Raw genomic sequence first — 25,638 nt, forward strand, 5'->3', positions numbered from 1 at the left:
GCACTACAGAGGGTAGTGCGTACGGCCCAGTGCATCACTGTGGCCAAGCTTCCTGCCATCCAGGACCTCTATACCAGGCGGTGTAAGAGGAACGGCCAAAATATTTTCAAGGCTTCCAGCCAGCCTAGTCATAGACTGTTCTCTCAGCTAGCGCACAGCAAGCAGTACCGGAGCGCCAAGTCTAGGTCAAAAAGGCTTCTTAACAGCTTCTACCCCTAAGCCATAAGACTTAGACTATTTGCATTGTCCCCACCCCACCCCCCATTTTTACACTGCTTCTCCTCTCTGTTTATTATCTATGCATAGTCACTTTACCTCTACCTACATGTACATATTACCTCAATTACCTCGACTAACCGGTGCCCCAGCACATTGACTCTGTACCGAAACCCCCTGTATATAGCCTCCACATTGACTCTGTACCGGTACCTCCTGTATACAGCCTTTCTACTGTTATTTTGTTGTTGCTCCTTAATTATTTGTTATATTTTTTTTTCCTTTTTCTTTTTTTTCTTCTTAAAACCGCATTGTTGGTTAAGGGCTTGTAAGTAAGCATTTCACTGTAAGGTCTACACCTGTTGTATTAGGCACATGAGACAAATTAAATTTGATTTGATTTTATGTGAAATGCAAACAGGCCAATTTTGATTGATTTGAGAATTTGTCCTGTTATAGACGGGCTGTGTACTGCACAGCTTATAATTTTAACACTAACAACAACACAATAGAGAAGCATTATGTTTCCTAATGTTCTTGTCATGATATGTCATTGTTTATGAAGATAGAGACATAGTCCCCCTAACACAATGAGAGAGTGGTGCAATATGTTTTATTTTATTTTACTTAATTTGAATTTATTTAACTAGGTAAGTCAGTTAAGAAAAAATTATTATTTACAATGACGACCTACCCCGGCCAAACCCAGACGACGCTGGGTCAATTGTGCGCCGCCCTATGGGACTCCCAATCATGGCCGGTTCTAATAAAGCCTGGAATCGAAACAGGGTCTGTAGGGATGCCTCTATCACTGATATGCAGTGCCTTAGACCGCTGTGCCACTCGGGAGCCATTAAGAGTAGCATCCTTTGCTCACATATTATTACTCCTCGAACCGAATCTGAAAAAATGATCACTGTAACTTACCTAGCTCATTAAAGTGAATTATAGACTACAATTTGGTGCCTTTAAGGTAACCCCTCGTCCTCTGATTAGAAACAGATGAGGTACTTGAAACACTTTATTTTCTATTAGGACTGATTAAGGTAGTGCCAAGGGCTACTTCTCTCTGATAAACCAAAAGCTTGGCTAGTATTTATTATTGTTAATCGCTCCTAGTCATCAAGAAGAGGAGAATGTTTGATGGAGCCAGTGGGAGTGGAACTGAATTGTTGAAGGCAACATTTTACCACTAATAAGGACCTGACTCTCTGAGACTCAGCCACAAGTCTCTGCGCCGGTATCATCTATCATTGTGAGAAGCAGATATTCTGATATTCTGCACGAGGAAGCAGGAGTTGAGGATGGGATCTGACAGAGGCATGGGTCTCCTGTCACTCACACTGACACAAAAGGCATTGTGGGAATCTCTCATGGCAGCTCAGCTTTGATGTCTGTGTGTACGCTGGGATGGGGGCTGGAACTGCTCCTTTGTTTATAACACTGACAGAATTCAAAGTGTGCATGGCAGAAATGTACAGTTTGCTTGATGAGTTATTAAAACATGGTAACGTATTCAAAGTGAGAATCACGCAGCTCTAATGTGTTGCAGATGCACAGTAACATGTGTACTGGGGTATATTCTGGCATCAGTGGTGGAAAAAGTACCCAATTGTCATACTTGAGCTCTAATGTGTTGCAGATGCACAGTAACATGTGTACTGGGGTATATTCTGGCATCAGTGGTGGAAAAAGTACCCAATTGTCATACTTGAGCTCTAATGTGTTGCAGATGCACAGTAACATGTGTACTGTGGCATATCCTGGCATACAGTTCAGAGTCATTCCCATACGTTGGTCTTCTATAATGGACGTGTCAATCAATTCATATCAACAATAGCTATCTAGATTATTGTTGGAACATCTCAGTACTAGGGGTGTAAAGTACATATATTCTCGGTTCGGTTCAGGCTATGCCTACGCTGCTAAACCAGGAAGATCCTCCATCATCGTTTAAATCTCCAGTTTGGGAACATTTTGGCTTCACAGTAGATTAAAACAGCGACGGACAGAGAGTTGTGGATAAAACGTTAACAATATGTTGCCACTGCTCAATGAGAATAGCATATGCAGAGTGGCACGTGTAGTTTGTTGTTGTTGTCAGCCAATCACAAGTCATCAAAGTGGCACAAAAGTCATAGAGCCTCAATGTGTGGCAAAGCAAATTAGGAGATTATCTAATCAATGGAAGATGGAATTAAAATGCTGGAATTTAAAGTTAAATGAAAAGGATAGGCTACAATGACCACGCGCCAACAGGTAGGCTGCTACTTAAAGGAAAGGTTGCATGATATATATTCCACAAATCTAAAAACATTGATTGATTATATTCCAACTATATGATCTTTATCCAAGAGTGTATAATTTATTTTCTATATGTATTTCTCTTTTGGCAATTTGAATTACATTTACCAACAACTCCTATACCAACAATAAGTTGCTATAATGACACAGGGCAAGACCCAGATGCAGACACAGGAGGCAGATGGTTCGAGTCTCTGTTATTTCTCTGATGGTCTCTGGGGCGGCAGGTAGCCTAGTGTTTAGAGCGTTGGACTTGTAACCAAAAGGTTGCAAGATCGAATCCCCAAGCTGACAAGGTAAAAATCTGTTGTTCTGCCCCTGAACAAGGCAGTTAACCCACTGTTCCTAGGCCGTTATTGAAAATAATTTGTTCTTAAACTGACTTGCCTATTTAAATAAAGGTAAAAAATGTATATATAATACAATTATTAAAATATAAGTGGCAGGCAAAAGGCAGGTCGAGGACAGGCAGAAGTTCATTAACCAGGTCAGAGTCCGAAAGGTACAGGGCGGCAGGCAGGCACGAGGTCAGAGCAGGCTGAATGGTTAGGCAGGCGTGCTCAGTGTCAGGGCAGGCTGAATGGTTAGGCAGGCGTGCTCAGTGTCAGGGCAGGCTGAATGGTTAGGCAGGCGTGCTCAGTGTCAGAGCAGGCGGAACCGGGAGGGCTAGAAAACAGAGAGAAGGAAAAACAGGAGCACGGGAAAAAACACGCTGGTAGGCTTGACAAGACAAACTGGCAACAGACAAACAGAGAACACAGGTATAAATGCGTTGGGGATAATGGGGGAGATGGGCGACACCCCGAGTGGGGTGGAGACAAGCACAAAGTCAGCTGACACAGATCAGGGTGTGACAGTTGTAGCTTTTACATTAAGAGATGAACACCCTGCTGAAGGCAAATCTGGTAAGTAGATACTAAAGCGTCGAAAGAGTTTTGTTTATTGGCCGATATAACTTGCAGGATATCGTGGTAGCCAATGTTTGAGTTAACCAGTATGCCTGGATTTACTGTTATTGCTGCTAGTAGCATATATATTTTTTATTACTAGTAGATTTAAAATGAAGATAGCCAGCTATCTAAGTGCTCCGTGCCATGCAAAACGAACTGGCCCATTCATATCAAACTAGATCAAATCAAATTGTATTTGTCACATGCTCCGAATACAACAGATGTAGACCTTACAGTGAAATGCTTACATACAAGTCCTTAACCAACAATGCAGTTTTAAGAAAAATACCTAAAGAAAAATAAGAAATAAAAGTAACAAATAATTAAAGAGAAGCAGTAAAATAACAATAGCGAGGCTATATACAGGGGGTACCGGTACAGAGTCAATGTGCGGGGGCACCGGTTAGTTGAGGTAATTGAGGTAATATAAACATGTAGGTAGAGTTATTAAGGTGACTTCTGCATAGATAACAACAGAGAGTAGCAGCAGCGTAAAAGAGTGTGGGGGGGGCAGTGCAAATAGTCTGGGTAGCCATTTGATTAGATGTTTAGTATTCTTATGGCTTGGGGGTAGAATCTGTTTAGGAGACTCTTGGACCTAGACTTGGCGCTCCGGGTACCGCTTGCCGTGCGGTAGCTGAGAGAACACACTATGACTAGGGTGGCTGGAGTCTTTAGGGCCTTCCTCTGACACCGCATGGCATAGAGGTCCTGGATGGCAGGAAGCTTGGCCCTAGTGATGTACTGGGCCATACGCACTACCCTCTGTAGTGCCTTGCGGTTGGAGGCCAAGCAGTTGCCATACCAGGCAGTGATGCAACCAGTTAGGAGGCTCTCGATGGTGCAGCTGTAGAACCTTTTGAGCATCTGAGGACCCATGCCAAATATTTTCAGTCTCCTGAATAGGCTTTGTTGTGCTCTCTTCACGACTGTCTTGGTGTGTTTGGACCATGATAGTTTGTTGGTCATGTGGACACCAAGGACCTTGAAGCTCTCAACCTGCTCCACTACAGCCCCGTCGATGAGAATGGGGGCGTGCTCGGTCCTCCTTTTCCTGTAGTCCACAATCGTCTCCTTAGTCTTGATCACGTTGAGAGAGAGGTTGTTTTCCTGGCACCACACAGCCAGGTCTCTGACCTCCTCCCTATATGCTGTCTCGTCGTTGTCAGGCCTACCAATGTTGTGTCATCTGCAAACTTAATGATGGTGTTGGAATCGTGCCTAGCCGTGCAGTCATGAGGGAACAGGGAGTACAAGAGGGGACTGAGCATGCACCCCTGAGGGGCCCCCGTGGTGAGGATCAGCGTGTCAGATGTGTTGTTACCTACCCTTACCACCTGGGGGGGAGCCCGTCAGGAAGTCCAGGATCCAGTTGCAGAGGGAGGTGTTTAGTCCAAGGATCCTTTGCTTAGTGATGAGCTTTGAGGGCACTATGGTGTTGAACGCTGCGCTGTAGTCAATGAATAGCATTCTCATATAAGTGTTCCTTTTGTCCAGGTGGGAAAGGGGCAGTGTGGAGTGCAATAGAGATTGCATCATCTGTGGATCTGTTTGGGCAGTATGCAAATTGGAGTGGGTCTAGGGTTTCTGGGATAATGGTGTTGATGTGAGCCATTACCAACCTTTCAAAGCACTTCATGGCTACGGACGTGAGTGCTACAGGTCTGTAGTCATTTCTACAGCTTCCCTCACTCGGACCAGGTCTGGATCCAACCAGGTCTATACTGAACTGGTTTAGTTGTCCTCGGGTTCGTTCATAACGGGTCTCTATATTAAACATTTTATTTATGCATATCTGGTCCGGGTTGGAAAATCCCAGGTCCATTTCGGGAATGGAAGCTGTAGAAATAATATATACATTTATAAGACTTGTTCATGATCTCAGGCCCTTCTTATGAACAAATCATTATTTTATGAACAAGTCTTATAAATTGATATATTCTTTCTACAGCTTATTAGCGTACACCTAATATATTCCCCCTGTTGATGATGCTTATTATACATTAAGGTTTAACCGATAATGTATGCTGATGCTAATATGATGTACAATATTCAATTATGTTTCTATATGATAACAATAGCGTAGTTTATATGTATATGGAGTATGCAACTTTTTTTATTTTGATAGTTTATCATTTTATTTGCCGTTAGTCAGCACCTCCACACAAACAAATTTTCTGCATGTGCGCCAGCTCATGTTTTTTAATCAACTGTCAAATTACAACCACCCAGGGGCATGTCCATGGGGACAACAGTGATTTGGCCCAAAATAACCCAATGTGATTTCATAGTTCTGACAGCAATTTGAATATATTTATTTACATAACTGAAATGTCCCATTTCCTTGTCTTCAGGCCAATAATCAAAATACTCAGAATTTCTGTTCTTGTTTCCGTTGCACATAATTCTGTGTGAAGTGGAATTCAATTGTTTTGAATACTAGGCACCCGCTGATGCTTTAGAAATGGCCATTGACGTTTTCATAACCCTTGACTTCAGTGAAATGACTGCTGATGTTCAACTATTTCAGGATGACGTTGTTCCAGTGTGTTACCCACATTTGTTCTACTCTACTGGGTGGGAACGCAGCTCCTAGCCAGACTTGTCTCTCCCACTGAGCCTGAGGCAGAGGTATTTGGCTCTGTAATAGGAAGCGTCTGGTTAGCACTTACAGCTGAAGTGAGCAATCAGGTCTGTGGCAGATTACCTTACCCACGAGCTGACCCTGTGGGACAAGTGCTGAACTAACACCACCTGACGTCTCCCAACACCGGCCGTGTGTGTGTGTGTGTGTGTGTGTGTGTGTGTGTGTGTGTGTGTGTGTGTGTGTGTGTGTGTGTGTGTGTGTGTGTGTGTGTGTGTGTGTGTGTGTGTGTGTGTGTGTGTGTGTGTGTGTGTGTGTGTGTGTGTGTGTGTGTGTGTGTGTGTGTACGTGTGCACGTGTGCGCGTGTGTGTGTGTGTGTGTGTGTGTGCGCGCGTATGTGTGTGTGCACAAAGAACACTGTTTTCTGTCTAACAAGCTCTGGCAGTTATACAGGGCATGTCCAGGACTGGGTACACCCACGGAAGGAGAGGTGACATTCTGTGGGAAATACTGCTGAAATACTGGGAGTGGAGACCAAGTCTGACAGTGCATACCTGAGTCATTCCCAGTGGAGAGGGCGTATCTGTAAAAACTCTGTGTTCATCTCTCATTTTCCACAACTGTAGAACAACTGCTAGAGTGAACATGAATGGCTCCCAGAAGCACTTGATACTATACACTATATGTGTTGTATATGTCACAGGGTGTGTAAATGTACACTGCGTCATATATCTGACTACAGAATAGTAAACCAACATGTACCACCAACGAGTACAATATGTCATATGTACAAATGCAGGGTAAATAGGGAAGTCGACTGTTTTACTGTTAATGTTTGCAGAATAACATTTGTGACCCCAGGCTGCAAAGGTCAAGGTCAGAACCTCCCCTCGCACCCCAAACAGGAAATGAGACATGTGCGTCACACAGTCAAGTGAATGCCTCCACTGTCCTTGAGTGAGATGGGCAGCGTTATACAGTACATGACAGATGTCAACATAGTCCTTATATCTAATGAAAGAATCTGCAACTTTATGAAACAATCAACAACTTTCTTTAATGTGGTCTGGCTTGGCATACAATAAAACAGGACTCAGGCCAGTCAGATTGGGAATTAAATTGCTCATTTGGTTTGGCTAATTAGTCTGAAAATCAGTGAAATGTCAGTTTATTATTATTTTGGGTGACGGGCCAAATAACACATCGATAACGTGTAAATCAATCTAAATCTTCTGGAAACGTCCAACGTCATCATATTTACCTCTGTTAGAGAGAAAATGTCCACAAGACATTACCCCCAATGTATTCACACTTATTAATTTAACATGTGAACTTTGTTTCTGGGAACTGAAAGTTTGGAATATTAATTGAATGTTCACCTCAGGCAACAAAATGATCACCTCACCGTTAAGATGTTGAGAAGTCAGACTTGAAAGAGAAATAGATTTGCTGCCAAACAACAGTGTTGAATCCGTCAAAGAGGCACACATCACATACACTAGTGAATGAGCCACATGTTAGACTGCTGGTTGTTCAGGCCAAGGGGATGAACAGGCTCAGTGTAGTTAGGCTGTAAGTCCAGTTCCTGTCCATTTTCCACCTGCCTGCCTGTTTACAAGCACCTCACCCTTTCAGGGTTCTCTCAGGTCACACATGAAGTGACTAGGAGCCACTCCAGTCGTCCCTCCCCCCACAAAAAAAACCCCCTCTCTGCACTCACTTTAACACATCTTTCCAGAAGTGGCTTCCTCTCCATCCTAGTTTTGGAAATTGAAATGTATTTCAATAACATTTCAGCAGCAGTTGAAGCAAACACAAACCCCATGACTGAAACTTCTTGGCTCGAAGAGCCGCACATATACATTTTTAAATGTTCAAAAAACTGAAAAATGGCAGTTATTTGAAAATATACAGGTCCATTATCTTTTCTACACAATTTCTATCAAGCTTTAGATGTTCAAGTGTGGCCTGGAGTAAAAAAATTATTATAAAAATATTTATTTTTTGTTACTCAAACCTCATGAGTCATCCATATGACACAAATCTGTTGCAGTAACAGATCACTTTAACCCCTGTGTTTAAGCCAGGAGCCACTCCAGCCTACAATATTCCGATAACCCACGAAATGAATTTCTCCTGAACTTCTTCAGTAGCCTTTTTGACCAAAAATTGTTCAGAGGTCAACTCTAACTCAATTCTGTTGAATATCTTGTCAATCTCAAACTCTGCAATGAAACTCTTAAACATGTTACCCTGTTTAAAAAAAAAAATGTGGCACTGCATTTCCGAAACATTGGTTATTAAATTCAGCCATTCATATAGAGTGTGTGACTTCTCTAGCACACACTAATAGTATGATTTTTCTCTCCAGCTGTTTTGTTAGTTTGATTTATTCTGTACGTTTCCCACATTCTTTCCTCTTCAACTACTAGACGAATTGACCACTCTCCTTTGACCTCTGGTTATAAACACAGGAGTGAGTAGGGACACTTTTATACGTGAGACGGCAAGCTACACTGACCCGGGAGGTCCAGAGGTAAGCACCTGACATTTCCTGCTTTTTGCTCGCTGTAAATCGGCCATCTCCTTGGTTTACAACGACTTAAACGGGAGCAGGGAAGCGGGGCGTAAACCCTCGCTGCCATACAGGATGCTGCAGCTTTTGAAGGTTCACCTGCTGGACATAAACTGCGTCTGGCGTGCTGTCAACAGTGCGACTGCCTACCACGTGACAGAAAGGCTGTTGTCTCTCTGACATGTTTGGCTGTTGCTCACTAATTATTTATCCCTAGTCTGGTGTGTTTGTGTATCTTTATTTGGCCCTCCCATCTCTCCATCTTTCCATCGCTCTGTCCCTACCCCCTCTCCTTTATGTTAACTGTGAGCAGTCCCTGGGGAGATATTAACGACGGGAATGTGGTGATGGATGGCTGATTCATTGGGCCCCTGCCCCTTGTGGTGATTACCTAAGGAGATTGGGTACATTACATTACGTTGCATTTATCTCCATCATAGCTTATCAGCATTGCCAGTGTTATACTGTTACACAATAACATGGCCAACACATTTTTTGTCTGTATCGCTTAACATTTCACATGCATTAATTTGATATATTGCATAGCAACGTGAAACATGCAGTTTGGTAAATTTAACTCCTCAAGCAGGCCTCAAATAGTACACCTTAGAGTTGCATAAAAACAATCTATCTTCTTTTCCTTTTAGATTCCTTTCTCTCATGCTTTGGCTGTGGTCGAACTGAAAGGGAACAGGACACGCCTAAACCCTAAAATGTCCCCGGTGGCCAGTGTCAGTTGTGCATGGAGATTGTGGTCCTTGGGCTTTATTGGCTACCGCAATCCCCCAGCGTGCCTTGGGAATGGCGATAGTGTGCCCCACTACCACCCCCATACCCTTTCCTCCCATACCCTGCCCTATTTCTCTGTTTCTCAATCTTCAGTCTCTCTTTCGCTTCTTACCCCTGCTGCAGAATAGTTACAGGCAAAGTTGGTATGTAGCCCTAGAGTGTCCACAGAAACACTGTAATCAACAGAACATGCCAACAGAGAGAGAGTGAGAGACCAAGAGAGAGAGAGAGAGAGACCAAGAGAGAGAGAGAGACCAAGAGAGAGAGAGAGACCAAGAGAGAGAGAGAGAGAGAGAGAGAGAGAGAGAGAGAGAGAGAGAGAGAGAGAGAGAGAGAGAGAGAGACCAAGTGAGAGTAGGAGAAAGAGAAAGAGACACAGAGACACAGAGAGACAGACAGAGACACAGAGAGACAGACAGAGACACAGACAGACAGACAGACAGACAGACAGACAGACAGACAGACAGACAGACAGACAGACAGACAGACAGACAGACAGACAGACAGACAGACAGACAGACAGACAGACAGACAGACAGACAGACAGACAGACAGACCAAATGAGAGAGACCGACAGAGAGAGACCAAATGAGAGAGACCGACAGAGAGAGACCAAATGAGAGAGAGAGAGAGAGAGAGAGTTAGTAGAAAATAGAGAGAAGAAGAAGGGGGGCAGGGAAACAATGATCTGGCATAGGAACAGAGACAGAGAGAGAGACAGAACCAGAGAGAGACAGAGAGAGAAAGAGTCAGACAGAGAGAGAGACAGAGACAGAGCGAGAGAGAGGGAGGTAGAGAGAGAGAGAGAGAGAGAGAGAGAGAGAGAGAGAGAGAGAGAGAGAGAGAGAGAGAGAGAGAGAGAGAGAGAGAGAGAGAGAGAGAGAGAGAGAGAGAGAGAGAGAGAGAGAGAGAGAGAGAGAGAGAGCTCTGCAGAGAAGATAGCACCATCTACAGGCCAGATCTCCAAAACATCTGCTATCATTTGATTAATTGCTAAAAGTATCCACTTAATAATAGCAAACATAATAGTCATACATAACGATCATTCAGTCTTCAGATGATGAAAAAGGCATATTCACAGAGGACACATCTTATTGTTTGTGTTCAGTCGCCAGAAGATATGGGTCATACTCAACCTAAACGAAACAACCGCAAATTTTGTTCAATATACAATGCATTCAGAAAGTATTATTCTTATTCTAAAATGTATTAAAACGCACAATACACAATACCCCATAATAACAAAGAAAAAACAGGTTTTTGGACATTTTTGCAAATTTCTTTAAAATTACAAATTGAAATATCGCATTTACATATGTATTCAGACCCTTTACTCAGTACTTTGTTGAAGCACCTTTGGCAATGATTACAGCCTCAAATATTCTTCAGGATGACGCTACAACCTTGGCACACCTGTATTTGGGGAGTTTCTCCCATTCTTCTCTGCAGATCCTCTCACGCTCTGGTAGGTTGTATGGGGAGCGTCGCTGCACAGGTATTTTCAGGTCTCTACAGAGATGTTCAATCTGGCTGGGCCACTCAAGGACATTCAGACTTGTCCCGAAGCCACTCCTGCATTGTCTTGACTATGTGCTTAGGGTCGTTGTCCTGTTGGAAGGTGAACCTTCACTCCAGTCTAAGGTCCTAAGCGCTCTGCAGCAGGATCTCTCTGTACTTTGCTCCATTCATCTTGCCCTTGATCCTGACTAGTCTCTCAGTCCCTACTGCTGAAAAACATCCCCACAGCATGATGCTGCCACCACCATACTTCACCGTAGGGATTCCTCCAGACGTGACGCTTGGCATTCAAGCCAAAGAGTTCAATCTTGGTTTCATCAGACCAGCTAATCTTGTTTCTCATGGTCTGAGGGTCTTTAGGTGCCTTTTGGCAAACTCGAAGCGGCCTGTCATGTACATTTTACTGATGATTGGCTTGCGTCTGACCACTCTACCATAAAAGGCCTGATTGGTGGAGTGCTGCAAAGATGGTTGTCCTTCTGGAAGGTTCTCCCATCTCCACAGAGGAACTCTGGAGCTCCGTCGGAGTGACCATCGGGTTCTTGGTCACCTCCCTGACCAAGGCCCTTCTCCTCCGATTGCTCAGTTTGGCCGGGCGGCAAGATCTAGGAAGAGTCTTGGTGGTTCCAAACTTCTTCCGTTTATAAACGATGGAGGCCACTGTGTTCTTGGGAACCTTCAATGCTGCAGACATTTCTTCGTACCCTTCCCCAGATCTGTGCCTCGACACAATCCTGTCTCGGAGCGCTACAGACAATTCCTAATTCCTAATTCCATGGCTTGGTTTTTGCTTTGACATGCACTGTCAACTGTGGGACCTCATATAGACAGGTGTATGCCTTTCCAAATCATGTCCAATCAATTGAATTTACCACAGGTGTGTAGAAACATCTCAAGGATGATCAATGGAAACAGGATTCACCTGAGCTCAATTCCATGTCCCATAGCAAATGGTCTGAATACTCTTGTAAATAAGGATAAAATATAAAAAATTATTATTAAATAAATTTGCATCTGTTTTCACTTTGTCATTAATGGCTATTGTGTGTAGATTGATGAGGGACAAAATATATTTAATCCATTTTAGAATAAGGCTGTAATGTAACAAAATGTGGAAAAAGGCAAAGGGTCTGAATCCTTTCCCGAATGCACTGTATATCACTTTCACATCATATTATTTATATTTATAAACTGGGTGGTTCGAGCCCTGAAGGCTGATTGGCTGATAGCTGTGGTATATCAGATCGTACACCACAGATATGACAAAACATGTATTTTTACTGATCTAATTACATTGGTAACCAGTTTATAATTGCAGTAAGGTACCTGTGATATATATATATATATATATATATATATATATGTGATATATAGCCAGTATACTAAACCACGGCTAAGGGCTGTATCCAGGCACTCCACGTTGCGTCATGCTTGGGGCTCCCACGTGGCACAGCGGTCTAAGGCACTGTATCTCAGTGCTAGAGGTGTCACTACACACCCTGGTTCGAATCCAGGCTGTATCAAAACCGGCCATGATTAGTAGTCCCGTAGGGCAGAGCACAATTGGCCCAGCGTCGTCCGGGTTAGGGTTTGGTCGGGGTAGGCCGTCATTGTGAATAAGAACATTTTCTTAACTGACTTGCCTAGTTTAATAAAGGTTAAATAAAAAAGAAATAAAAAAGATCAGCCTTTAGTTGTGGTATATTGGCCATATGCCAAACCTCTTTGGGCCTTATTGCTTTAATTATATAATTTTCAACAATCACAATTGTTATGTAAACTCAGCAAAAAAAGAAACGTCCTCTCACTGACAACTGCGTTTCTTTTCAGCAAACTTAACATGTGTAAATATTTGTCCGAACATAACAAGGTTCAACAACTGAGACATGTGACTAACAGAAATTGAATACTGTGTCCCTGAACAAAGGGGGGTCAAAATCAAAAGTAACAGTCAGTATCTGGTGTGGCCACCAGCTGCATTAAGTACTGTTGTGCATCTCCTCATCATGGACTGCACCAGATTTGCCAGTTCTTGCTGTGAGATGTTACCCCACTCTTCCACCAAGGCACCTGCAAGTTCCCGGACATTTCTGGGGGGAATGGCCCTAGCCCTCACCCTCCGATCCAACAGGTCCCAGGCGTGCTCAATGGGATTGAGATCCGGGCTCTTCGCTGGCCATGGCAGAATACAGACATTCCTGTCTTGCAGGAAATCACGCACAGAACTAGCAGTATGGCTGATGGCATTGTCATGCTGGAGGGCCCTGCCTGCAGGAAGGGTACCATATGAGAGAGGAGGATGTCTTCCCTGTAATGCACAGCATTGAGATTGCCTGCAATGACAACAAGCTCAGTCCGATGATGCTGTGACACACCGCCCCAGACCATGACGGACCCTCCTCCAAATCGATCCCGCTCCAGAGTACAGTCCCCCGGGTAACGCTCATTCCTTCGACGATAAACGCGAATCCGACCATCACCTCTGGTGAGACAAAACCGCGACTCGTCAGTGAAGAACAATTTTGTCCGTCCTGTCTGGTCCAGCGACGGTGGGTTTGTGCCCATAGCCGATGTCCATAGGTGATGTCTGGTGAGGACCTGCCTTACAACAGGCCTACAAGCCCTCAGTCCAGCCTCTCTCAGCCTATTGCGGACAGTCTGAGCACTGATGGAGGGATTGTGTGTTCCTGGTGTAACTCGGGCAGTTGATGTTGCCATCCTGTACCTGTCCCGCAGGTGTGATGTTCGGATGTACATGTGCAGCTGTTGTTACACGTGGTTTGCCACTGCGAGGACGATCAGCTGTCCGTCCTGTCTCCCTGTAGCGCTGTCTTAGGCATCTCACAGTACGAACATTGCAATTTATTGACCTGGCCACATCTGCAGTCCTCATGCCTCCTTGCAGCATGCCTAAGGCACGTTCACACAGATGAGCAGGGACCCTGGTCATCTTTCTTTTGGTGTTTTTAGAAAGGCCTCTTTAGTGTCCTAAGTTTTCATAACTGTGACCTTAATTGCCTACCGTCTGTAAGCAGTTAGTGTCTTAACGACCGTTCCACAGGTGCATGTTCATTAATTGTTTATGGTTCATTGAACAAGCATGGGAAACAGTGTTTAAACCCTTTACAATGAAGATCTGTGAAGTTATTTGGATTTTTACGAATTATCTTTGAAAGACAGGGTCCTGAAAAAGGGATGTTTATTTTTTGCTGAGTTTTCTATGTGTATCAAATGTGTCATATGTGTAAAATACCTTACGACCATCAGGGAAGACCTATGATAACCTCCAACTGAGTAACAGTGGTTTTACTTCCTAACCATTTCCATTGTGTGTATCCTCTCTACCCTTGATACTAGTAGAGGAATTCTCTAGCTGACATCCAGTTGAAGGTCTTCATCGCTTTCCCTCCCTCTCAGAGTTTGATGAAGTTCAAATCACTGCTGGTTCCAGTTAATACACCCCCTTCTCCTACTCCCACCTTAACGATCTACCCAACAGGGACCTTCTCTGTGACATTCCCAATTCTACTTGGGTGGGAACAGTGTGGACTGGGCACATTTCTTTGATTCTTTTCCATGTCTTAACATGGAGACAAGGTATGTGTTTTAAACGGTTTTATTGGTTGGGCAAAAAATTATTGTGCGAGAGTAGAGGTGAGTGATGAAATAGACTTTGACCTGATTTAATATAAAACTAACTGCAGAAACAGCACTTATACTATAGGTGTCTTATTAGTCACCAATATCATGTTGAATTTCCCACCATATTGTCTCTCAGCCCTCTCTTTGTATTCTCCCACTCTCCCTCCACAACACCAACTGTAACAACAGAATGACAAAGCCCAGGGAAGGTAGACATTTGACTTCTGTGAAGCATGCCTATCACAGAGGTCAATGTTTACCCTGAATGTTGTCCTTCTTGCCACTAAGGTTGCCCCCACAATGCCCATGTCCCCTGTCTCTAGCCCTGTTCAATACATACATTAACAATCAGTACAGTACGCTACCAGCCCTCTTGAATAGATCAAATACAGTACATGTAAACCTCTGTCGTACACTGTAATAACTTTTAGATGTTTAAGTTTCTAGTAAAAGTTCAGTGACAAATTAGAAAAGTTCAGTAAAAATTACTCAAAGGAAAGAAAACTTAACAAAGTCATACAATATCTAGTCCACAGTCATACAATATCTAGTCCACAGTCATACAATATCTAGTCCACAGGCTTTTCCCAGCAGAAGACATGTGTATACTATACGACAGTTCAGTTTCTGGACACGCTCAACAGAATGCTGGCCTAATCCATCCAGGTTCAAGTTTGCTGATGAGAAGCAGTATTCTTCCATTGAAAAGTAAACAACATAAGGTTACTCCCAAAAGGGCACATCTGGCTAGGCTACATCTACCTGCGTGTGAAATTGATTTTTCATAAACCAGCATCTCCTCTCCTATCCAATTACAACTTCCACTTAAAGGAATGAGCCCACAAATCCACCCAGAATAAAACCGCTGGAATATATATTCCACTTCTTATTTTTGTGTAATCGCCAATAAACCTGGACGGCACATGAAACAAAAAGTGTTCAGTACTCAACACCACGTTGTTGCTAAGGGTTGTTGCTGTGCCAACGCCAAGAGGGAAGAGAGTGAAAAATATGTTTTAATCTGATAAAAGGGCCAGATTAGGGAGCAAATCGAGACAATTTTGATCTGATTACTATTCAAATGGCTTGTTGGTATTAGGGGACATTGTCCTCTCATGTGAAGGGCTGTGAACATCGGGACCAAACTGCAGACAGTGTTGTCAACATCGGGACCAAACTGCAGACTGTGTTGTCAACATCGGGACCAAACTGCAGACTGTGTTGACAACATCGGGACCAAACTGCAGACTGTGTTGTCAACATCGGGACCAAACTGCAGACTGTGTTGTCAACATCGGGACCAAACTGCAGACAGTGTTGACAACATCGGGACCAAACTGCAGACTGTGTTGTCAACATCGGGGCCAAACTGCAGACTGTGTTGTCAACATCGGGACCAAACTGCAGTCTGTGTTGTCAACATCGGGACCAAACTGCAGACTGTGTTGACAACATCGGGGCCAAACTGCAGACTGTGTTGTCAACATCGGGACCAAACTGCAGTCTGTGTTGTCAACATCGGGACCAAACTGCAGACTGTGTTGTCAACATCGGGAACAAACTGCAGTCTGTGTTGTCAACATCGGGACCAAACTGCAGACTATGTTGTCAACATCGGGACCAAACTGCAGACTGTGTTGACAACATCGGGACCAAACTGCAGACAGTGTTGTCAACATCGGGACCAAACTGCAGACTGTGTTGTCAACATCGGGACCAAACTGCAGACTGTGTTGTCAACATCGGGACCAAACTGCAGACAGTGTTGACAACATCAGGACCAAACTGCAGACTGTGTTGTCAACATCGGGGCCAAACTGCAGACTATGTTGTCAACATCGGGACCAAACTGCAGTCTGTGTTGTCAACATCGGGACCAAACTGCAGTCTGTGTTGTCAACATCGGGACCAAACTGCAGACTGTGTTGTCAACATCGGGAACAAACTGCAGTCTGTGTTGTCAACATCGGGACCAAACTGCAGACTATGTTGTCAACACAGTCTGCAGTTTGGTCCCGATGTTGACAACATAGTCTGCAGTCAGACCCGATGTTGATACAGTAGAAACTCTAATGGACTAATGGATGTGGAGCTGAGTTGGGAGGGGGGCCCATGGTCCAAGTGTTGAACATGTGAGTATAGCGTGGCTGTTGGTTGACACGTCTCAAGTTATGACTAGGGAAGATCACCAGATGGCCACATGACAGAAGTATAATATCCATCACGTCCATACTGCTTCAAGATCATCTGGCCAAGCCTTCCATATTGAGCCACATGCAATACCAAATAGGTCTAGAGTAGCCCCACTTCAATGTGTACAATATAACCACTGTAAAGTGTCCTCCCCATAATCTGTATACAGTATCAATTCAATAAAGGCCTATTCCTCATCCAAAATCCCACACAGCTTCATTGAGAAGCAGCCAGGTGAACATATGAGAGTCTTCTCCGTACTGACAGTGCTGGAGTTCTGGGGAGGCTGTTGACTGGATCCCCTTTCTCAACCCAACCCTGGAGGTCTCTAGTGTACTCTAACTAACACAAACCACTGAGGGTGGCTGCCTGTTGAAAACATTGTGAAATGTCAAAACAAAGACGTAGCGTGTGCCTTAGTTGAATTCATCTGTTCACTATCTATTTGCACATGTGGCTCTGTGAGTGTGTATAGGTGAGAAACGTGTGTTAGTAGATTGAACTGGCATGTTTAGAAAAATGGCAGATCTCTTCAAAATAGTTTTCTCACAGGAGTTAATGATATGAAACCAGCACAAGCCGAGGAATGACTTCACTGTAAATATCATGTAGCCAGAACGTATCCTCAGCTCGGTGGAACTGGTATCCTGGCTCAAGTGTCCTCTCTTTGATCAGAGTTCTCCTTCCTGCTCCGAAGTTTTAGAAGTGGAAATGAATTCTACCACTTCCTGCCACAGCATCTGGAAAGCCTATGGTCCGGTAAGGTGTGTTCATCCTGAATGTGTGGTCAGAAGAGCTAGTCCTCCGTGCAGCTTTTCTACTGTTTAACACCTTGCTACTGCAAAACGTCTGCATACTAGTGATGGTGGAAAATATCGATACCGTTACACATCGGGATATTATTTTTGACAATATAACATATCGTATCGTTTTGACAATATCGCAATACTATTTATACGCTAGCTGGCTGTACCTGCTTCAAAACTCCATTGTTTTAAAGTTTTATATAGGGAGAATTTGTTTTCAGCACTTTTACTTCCATGACTGATCAAAACTAATTTTCTCCTGGCTCTTTTCTCTCTGCAGCAGACATACGGTGAACAATATGTTTGGCACATCGAATCGCAACAAAATCACTGTATCAAATCACAATACATATAGAATCATGAGAATCGCAAATACATATTGTATCAACAGGCAGCCACCATGATAATATCGTATTGTGAGGTCCCTGGAAATTCCCAGCCCTAGTATATAGCCTGTGACAGCTAGTTAACCAATCGCCATTCCCACAGAAACATCAGTAGGATGCACACACACAATACACATTCTAACAATAAGAGGAGCTTACTACCATCGTTCAGAAAACAGTAGGCTACTATTGTTGATACCATTATGAAAGGGCTAAAGATTTTTTAAATGAATTTCATGAATGTCATGTTATCTTATTTCCATGGTCTCATTTCAAAGAATGCCAAAATGCCTTTTGCAGCAGCAGCTATACTGTAGGCTGGACTGTATATATTGTAGTGGGACTAGATTCTGGCTGAGTGGTGATGTTAGCCAGTGCAGTACACTTATAGAAAAAAGGGTTCCGAAAGGGTTCTTTGCCTGTCCTCAGAAGACAACCCTTTTTGGTTCCACATAGAACCATTTTGTGTTCCATGAAGAACCCTCTGTGGAAAGGGTCTTACATGGAACCCAAAAGGGTTCTACCTGGAACCAAAAGGGTTCTACCTGGAACCAAAGGTGTTATACCTGGAACCAAAAAGGGTTCTTCAAAGGGTTCTCCTATGGGGACAGCCAAATAACACTTTTAGGTTCTAGATAGCTCATTTATTCTCTAAAGGTCTATACATATAGCCAGTATCACTACTGTAGTTGGGTGGTGGTGTTAGTCAGAGTCTATACATATAGCCAGTATTACTACTGTAGTTGGGTGGTGGTGTTAGTCAGAGTCTATACATATAGCCAGTATTACTACTGTAGTTGGGTGGTGGTGTTAGTCAGAGTCTATACCTTTAGCCAGTATTACTACTGTAGTTGGGTGGTGATGTTAGTCAGAGTCTATACATATAGCCAGTATCACTACTGTAGTTGGGTGGTGTTAGTCAGAGTCTATACATATAGCCAGTATCACTACTGTAGTTGGGTGGTGCTAGTCAGAGTCTATACATATAGCCAGTATTACTACTGTAGTTGGGTGGTGGTGTTAGTCAGAGTCTATACATATAGCCAGTATCACTACTGTAGTTGGGTGGTGGTGTTAGTCAGAGTCTATACATATAGCCAGTATCACTACTGTAGTTGGGTGGTGGTGTTAGTCAGAGTCTATACATATAGCCAGTATCACTACTGTAGTTGGGTGGTGGTGTTAGTCAGATGTCTATACATATAGCCAGTATCACTACTGTAGTTGGGTGGTGGTGTTAGTCAGAGTTTATACATATAGCCAGTATCACTACTGTAGTTGGGTGGTGTTAGTCAGAGTCTATACATATAGCCAGTATCACTACTGTCGTTGGGTGGTGGTGTTAGTCAGAGTCTATACATATAGCCAGTATCACTACTGTAGTTGGGTGGTGGTGTTAGTCAGAGTCTATACATATAGCCAGTATCACTACTGTAGTTGGGTGGTGTTAGTCAGAGTCTATATATATAGCCAGTATCACTACTGTAGTTGGGTGGTGGTGTTAGTCAGAGTCTATACATATAGCCAGTATCACTACTGTAGTTGGGTGGTGGTGTTAGTCAGAGTCTATACATATAGCCAGCATCACTACTGTAGTTGGGTGGTGTTAGTCAGAGTCTATACATATAGCCAGTATCACTACTGTAGTTGGGTGGTGGTGTTAGTCAGAGTCTATACATATAGCCAGTATCACTACTGTAGTTGGATGGTGTTAGTCAGAGTCTATACATATAGCCAGTATTACTACTGTAGTTGGGTGGTGGTGTTAGTCAGAGTCTATACATATAGCCAGTATCACTACTGTAGTTGGGTGGTGGTGTTAGTCAGAGTCTATACATATAGCCAGGATCACTACTGTAGTTGGGTGGTGGTGTTAGTCAGATGTCTATACATATAGCCAGTATCACTACTGTAGTTGGGTGGTGTTAGTCAGAGTCTATACATATAGCCAGTATCACTACTGTAGTTGGGTGGTGTTAGTCAGAGTCTATACATATAGCCAGTATCACTACTGTAGTTGGGTGGCGGTGTTAGTCAGAGTCTATACATATAGCCAGGATCACTACTGTAGTTGGGTGGTGTTAGTCAGAGTCTATACATATAGCCAGTATTACTACTGTAGTTGGGTGGTGTTAGTCAGAGTCTATACATATAGCCAGTATCACTACTGTAGTTGGGTGGTGTTAGTCAGAGTCTATACATATAGCCAGGATCACTACTGTAGTTGGGTGGTGGTGTTAGTCAGAGTCTATACATATAGCCAGTATCACTACTGTAGTTGGGTGGTGGTGTTAGTCAGAGTCTATACATATAGCCAGTATCACTACTGTAGTTGGGTGGTGGTGTTAGTCAGAGTCTATACATATAGCCAGTATTACTACTGTAGTTGGGTGGTGTTAGTCAGAGTCTATACATATAGCCAGTATCACTACTGTAGTTGGGTGGTGTTAGTCAGAGTCTATACATATAGCCAGTATCACTACTGTAGTTGGGTGGTGGTGTTAGTCAGAGTCTATACATATAGCCAGTATCACTACTGTAGTTGGGTGGTGGTGTTAGTCAGAGTCTATACATATAGCCAGTATCACTACTGTAGTTGGGTGGTGGTGTTAGTCAGAGTCTATACATATAGCCAGTATTACTACTGTAGTTGGGTGGTGGTGTTAGTCAGAGTCTATACATATAGCCAGTATCACTACTGTAGTTGGGTGGTGGTGTTAGTCAGAGTCTATACATATAGCCAGGATCACTACTGTAGTTGGGTGGTGGTGTTAGTCAGAGTCTATACATATAGCCAGTATCACTACTGTAGTTGGGTGGTGTTAGTCAGAGTCTATACATATAGCCAGTATCACTACTGTAGTTGGGTGGTGGTGTTAGTCAGAGTCTATACATATAGCCAGGATCACTACGGTAGTTGGGTGGTGGTGTTAGTCAGAGTCTATACATATAGCCAGTATCACTACTGTAGTTGGGTGGTGGTGTTAGTCAGAGTCTATACATATAGCCAGTATCACTACTGTAGTTGGGTGGTGGTGTTAGTCAGAGTCTATACATATAGCCAGTATCACTACTGTAGTTGGGTGGTGGTGTTAGTCAGAGTCTATACATATAGCCAGTATTACTACTGTAGTTGGGTGGTGGTGTTAGTCAGAGTCTAGACATATAGCCAGTATCACTACTGTAGTTGGGTGGTGGTGTTAGTCAGAGTCTATACATATAGCCAGGATCACTACTGTAGTTGGGTGGTGGTGTTAGTCAGAGTCTCCACATCGCCAGTAGCTGTTTATTCTGCCGACTCTGGGTCATGGTCTTCAGTCCCTTTAAGCATAGTCATGTGACTCCTGTAGGGTCTTGGGTGAATCAGTGTACAACTCCTTGTCGCCCCCCTTCGCCCCCCTGGGATTTAAGCCCCTCCTGACATCCCTCAACCTACTGAATAACTCTATTCACGGACCCCTGAGGGATACCCAGAAACATGCATCACCATCACATGCACATTTTTGCTCATTGAATCTCAAGCTCGCTTGTCGAGGAGGATTTCACGGTATTACTCAGAAAAACACAGCTGTAAATCCCCCACTTTTCTGAATGTTTGTAGAGTCCCATTATAGCATTAATTCAACTCAAGTCTGACTTGGACATATTGTTGTTGCCTGCTTCTGTAACAACTGCCATTTGGAGCGTTACTAAGGGTCACTGGAGGTCAGGCTGGGGTTTCAGATTCTCTTCAGTTCTTCTCATAAGTATAATGCTGTATGTAACTGAAATGATAAGCCTAGTACTCCTTTGGAATGATAATTTTTATTACATTTACATTTGAGTCATTTAGCAGACGCTCTTATGACGGTATAGGGGGAATATTGAATAACAGATGGCAAAAGATCATCAGATTGTAATTAAAATCAGGTACATTAATCATTACGTGCAATAAAGAAAGTCTGAGACCATTTTTCATTTTCACACTTTGTACAACTTAGACAACAGAAGGGACGACAACTATGGAGGCATTCTTCAAAATGAGAGACAAATACAAATCCTGGTATTTGCCGCGGTGTGCTGTTGTGTCAATGAGAACCATAAATGGCAGAGAGAGACCAAAGGCTGGTATCTGGAGACGGAACACGGAACACGGAACACGGAACAGAACCTCAGCTCTAACACATCTGGATGTTCCATCCCAAAGGGTTGCCTAGTGATCTGAGATGTACATGACTGTATGTAATTGTTCCTCTCTGGTGGGCGATATCTCTGTCAATGTTTTCATTTTTTTGAACCTTTATTTAACTAGGCAAGTCAATATGGCCTCAGTGAAGGGGAATCAAACCAGCGCAAACATCTGCCTCTCGTTGGAAGGCAATAGGAGAGGGTAGCTTCTGTACGTTCATATTGACACATTGCCATGGAAGAACTCAGACACACAATAGCATGAAAGTGGCATATGAACATAATGTAACATTTACAGTAGAGAGACCATGTGCATTTTGAGCACAATGTTATTTTTGCAGTGTGATCTATTGTTGTTTAGCCATCCAAAACCTCCGCAAGAGTTTGTGTTAAGTGTGAAAAAGGGCTTTGGCATTCTGTTAATCTAATCCGGACTCAAACTGCTCAATCCTTTTATCGTAAAACATTCTGATGCTTTCAAAACAATGATATGTATGTGTATGGAACTGCTTTCCACACACTTTTGTAATGTGTTTTTATAGGCCCAGGCTAGAGTCAGGCAACAGGGAAAAACACATCACACACGCCTAACAACTGTCAAGTATGGTGTTTGACATAGTACTTGTTGGCTTGGCTTTGGTCAGTTTGCTATAGTTGTATTTTCTCAATCAGATCCTTCAAATAGTGTACATAGATACCAAAGAGAGGCACACTGGCAAACAGTATGTTGTTTTTTTAACCTCTTGATCCTCGTAATACATATAATTCAAGTTTAATTCACTTAAAATTATCAAATTATCATTAGAGGACAGAGCTCTGGGCTAAGTGAGGTTTCTCTAGCGAGTGCCATGTTGTCTAAATGGCTCTGCAAGCAAGTCTCATCTTGAGTTTCCCAGAGATAACCACACTGGACCACAGTCTGACATGAATGACTAGGCAAAAAAACACAGAAAATTACCCATTACAAACCCCTCAGTGATCTAACTTGACTCCTTCAAAATGCTTTCCCCTCATACTCAGGCCACTTGATACCCACTCTGGATGATTATTTGGTGTTATGTTAATCTTGTGGTAATATTTCATTCTGGTGCCCAGTCAGTAACTGTCGTTGGAGAAGTGGTAATCAAGGCTTGTGGCTACAGTAGGTTTCCAGTTTACTTAGCATGCGGCTGCTGTACTGAAGGAATGCAACAACCAATGAAATCGGTGCTTTCCATTTGTCGAATGACCCTGTTTAGCCTATGCTTTATATCTGTTTAATAAGAAAGATTAACTGGCTGTCCTTCCATAAGTTCATTTAAGTTATGGAGGAGGAGGAGGAGGAGGAGGAGGAGGAGGAGGAGGAGGAGGAGGAGGAATGCGTAATGCAGTACAACAATCCTGGTGGAATATAACATTATCACACAAAGAAATGCACACAGACACAGATTAGGCATTAGGCTGCACTAGTCACAAACCCCTGTGCTGCTCTGTTCTGCTGTGGTACCACTGCCAGGACAAAATCACAAAGCCAGTCTTCTCTCAACCTCTGATCTCTGACTGGTCCCAGTCTGATTATCCAATAAGGCCTGGCAGCCTTTATTCCAGTGCCAGGGGCCCAAACTCTCCTCCTCGCCTCACTCTTCAGAGCACCAGCACCCCCTTTTCTGTACCCCAACTGGGCACAGTAGTCTGTCAGAAATAGTCTCTGAACCACTATTATAACAGCCTTATCAATGCTATGTGGTAAAAACAGAACACCCGCAGCTCTGGGTGCAGCAAATCAAAAACTGTGCCCTTCAAATGTTCGACGTGTCTGCAGTCATTTAGATATGGTCTCAAATGCAGTGCACATGCCAGACCTCCAGAATATTGGCAGAGGATCTCAGTGATATTTGTGTGGAGGGCTAAACACATTGGGATGGGAGACTGCATAACCATACAGTGAAAACTGAACACATTTCTGTTAGTAGTTATTATTGAAAAGTAACCCATTTTTGGGGTACCAACAAACTGTATGTTTACAAGTTTTGTCTTTCAACCTTTTTTCAAGTGGTTCCTTTTTCCCTGAAACTGAATGCAGGAGTCAGCCTGCGAGCACAAGAACTACAGTACAACAACAAAGCATCACCCCTAAAACGCACGTCTTTGGAGACAGACGCATAATAAATGTTCATCAATCATTAGTCAAAGAGTACATAATCGACTCCCCCTATCAAAGAACCATCTCTTTAATGCCTGGCTGAGATATCAGTGATTGATCTCATGTGGGTGCTACATTACATTCAATGTATTTCAGATGGGCAGGAAATGAAGACGTTGCTATATGGGTGGGGGGAATCGGGGTGGTTTACTGCGACGTTCAGGCCAGGAGGAACACTACGCACATGAACACACAATGAAGTAATGGCAAACACATGTACCTGGTGTAACGTTTAATGAGCAGGTTTGGGGCAAGTCTTGGAGCAGTAGAAAATTGCACCGTTGATAAGAATCTTGATAATTTACAAATTGATTGATGACAATTACCACCACCATTCTGTATGTCAGGAAGTATTTTAAAAAGTTGATTTGGTTTGAAAAGAAAACTCATCACAACAGTTAATGTGAATATGAGGCCATTCTCTGAGTATTCGATTTGTGTTCGGTATCCACAATGTTTCCAGTAGGGATATTTCCAAAGTGGACATTTTGTAATGAGTATATCAATTCTTCCATTTTAAGCACGTTTCCTCTTTATTTTGAATTAATTTGACATTATTTTGTTTCAATGTGATCCAGAAAACCTTTTCATACTGCACTTTGAATGTAATAAACCACTCGCAAAACCCAATTTTAGGCCCCTTTTTAGATTTTTCCAGCGGACAAGGATCGGACCCTTTTTTTCAAATCTCGCCTAAAATTACATATCAAATCTAACTGCCTGTAGCTCAGGACCTGAAGCAAGGATATACATATTCTTGGTACCATTTGAAAGGAAACACTTTGAAGTTTGTGGAAATGTGAAATTCATGTCGGAGAATATAACACATTAGATCTGGTAAGGATAATACAAAGAAAAAACTAAAAATAATGGTGTGTTTTTTGTACCATCATCTTTGAAATGCAAGAGAAAGGCCATAATGTATTATTCCATGTCACGACTCATACCGAAGGTGGCTCCCCTTCCTTTTCGGGTGGCGCTCGGCGGTCGTCGTCACCGGCCTACTAGCTGCCACTGATTTTTTCCTCCCCCTCCTTGTTTGTTTATTGGTTACACCTGTTTGTAGTTAGGTTGATTAGTGGGGCTTTATTACCCAGCAGGCCCGGGATTGTTTTGTGTACTGTTTGTACATGCTTGTATGTCACGGTTCGTGTACGTTATATTTTCGGAACTATTTAGTTCCCCTTGTGTGTTGGGGCATTTGGTTTTAGTGGCGTCATGTTCACCTCTGTGGTGATTAAAGTTACGCTACTCTGAACTCTCTGTCTCCTGCGTCTGACTCCTTCCTCCACTACACCCCGGGCATTACATTCCAGCCCAGGCGC

At 43.1% G+C, this 25,638-nt stretch overlaps 1 protein-coding gene across 1 annotated transcript in view; it reads right to left on the bottom strand.

Moving 5' to 3' along the window:
- Positions 1 to 3,162: 3,162 nt before the first annotated feature.
- The window catches only part of LOC139538271 (uncharacterized), a 78,006-nt gene continuing 55,530 nt past the window's right edge, over positions 3,163 to 25,638 (bottom strand). The window contains exons 5-6 of the mRNA XM_071340119.1: positions 3,271 to 3,353; positions 3,163 to 3,186 (exon numbers count right to left, since the gene is read on the bottom strand). Of these exons, the coding sequence (XP_071196220.1) occupies positions 3,163 to 3,186; positions 3,271 to 3,353 (107 nt within the window). The remainder of the gene's footprint in view (positions 3,187 to 3,270; positions 3,354 to 25,638) is intronic.

Source organism: Salvelinus alpinus, chromosome 14 (assembly GCF_045679555.1).
Source record: "Salvelinus alpinus chromosome 14, SLU_Salpinus.1, whole genome shotgun sequence".
Lineage (NCBI taxonomy): Eukaryota > Metazoa > Chordata > Actinopteri > Salmoniformes > Salmonidae > Salvelinus > Salvelinus alpinus.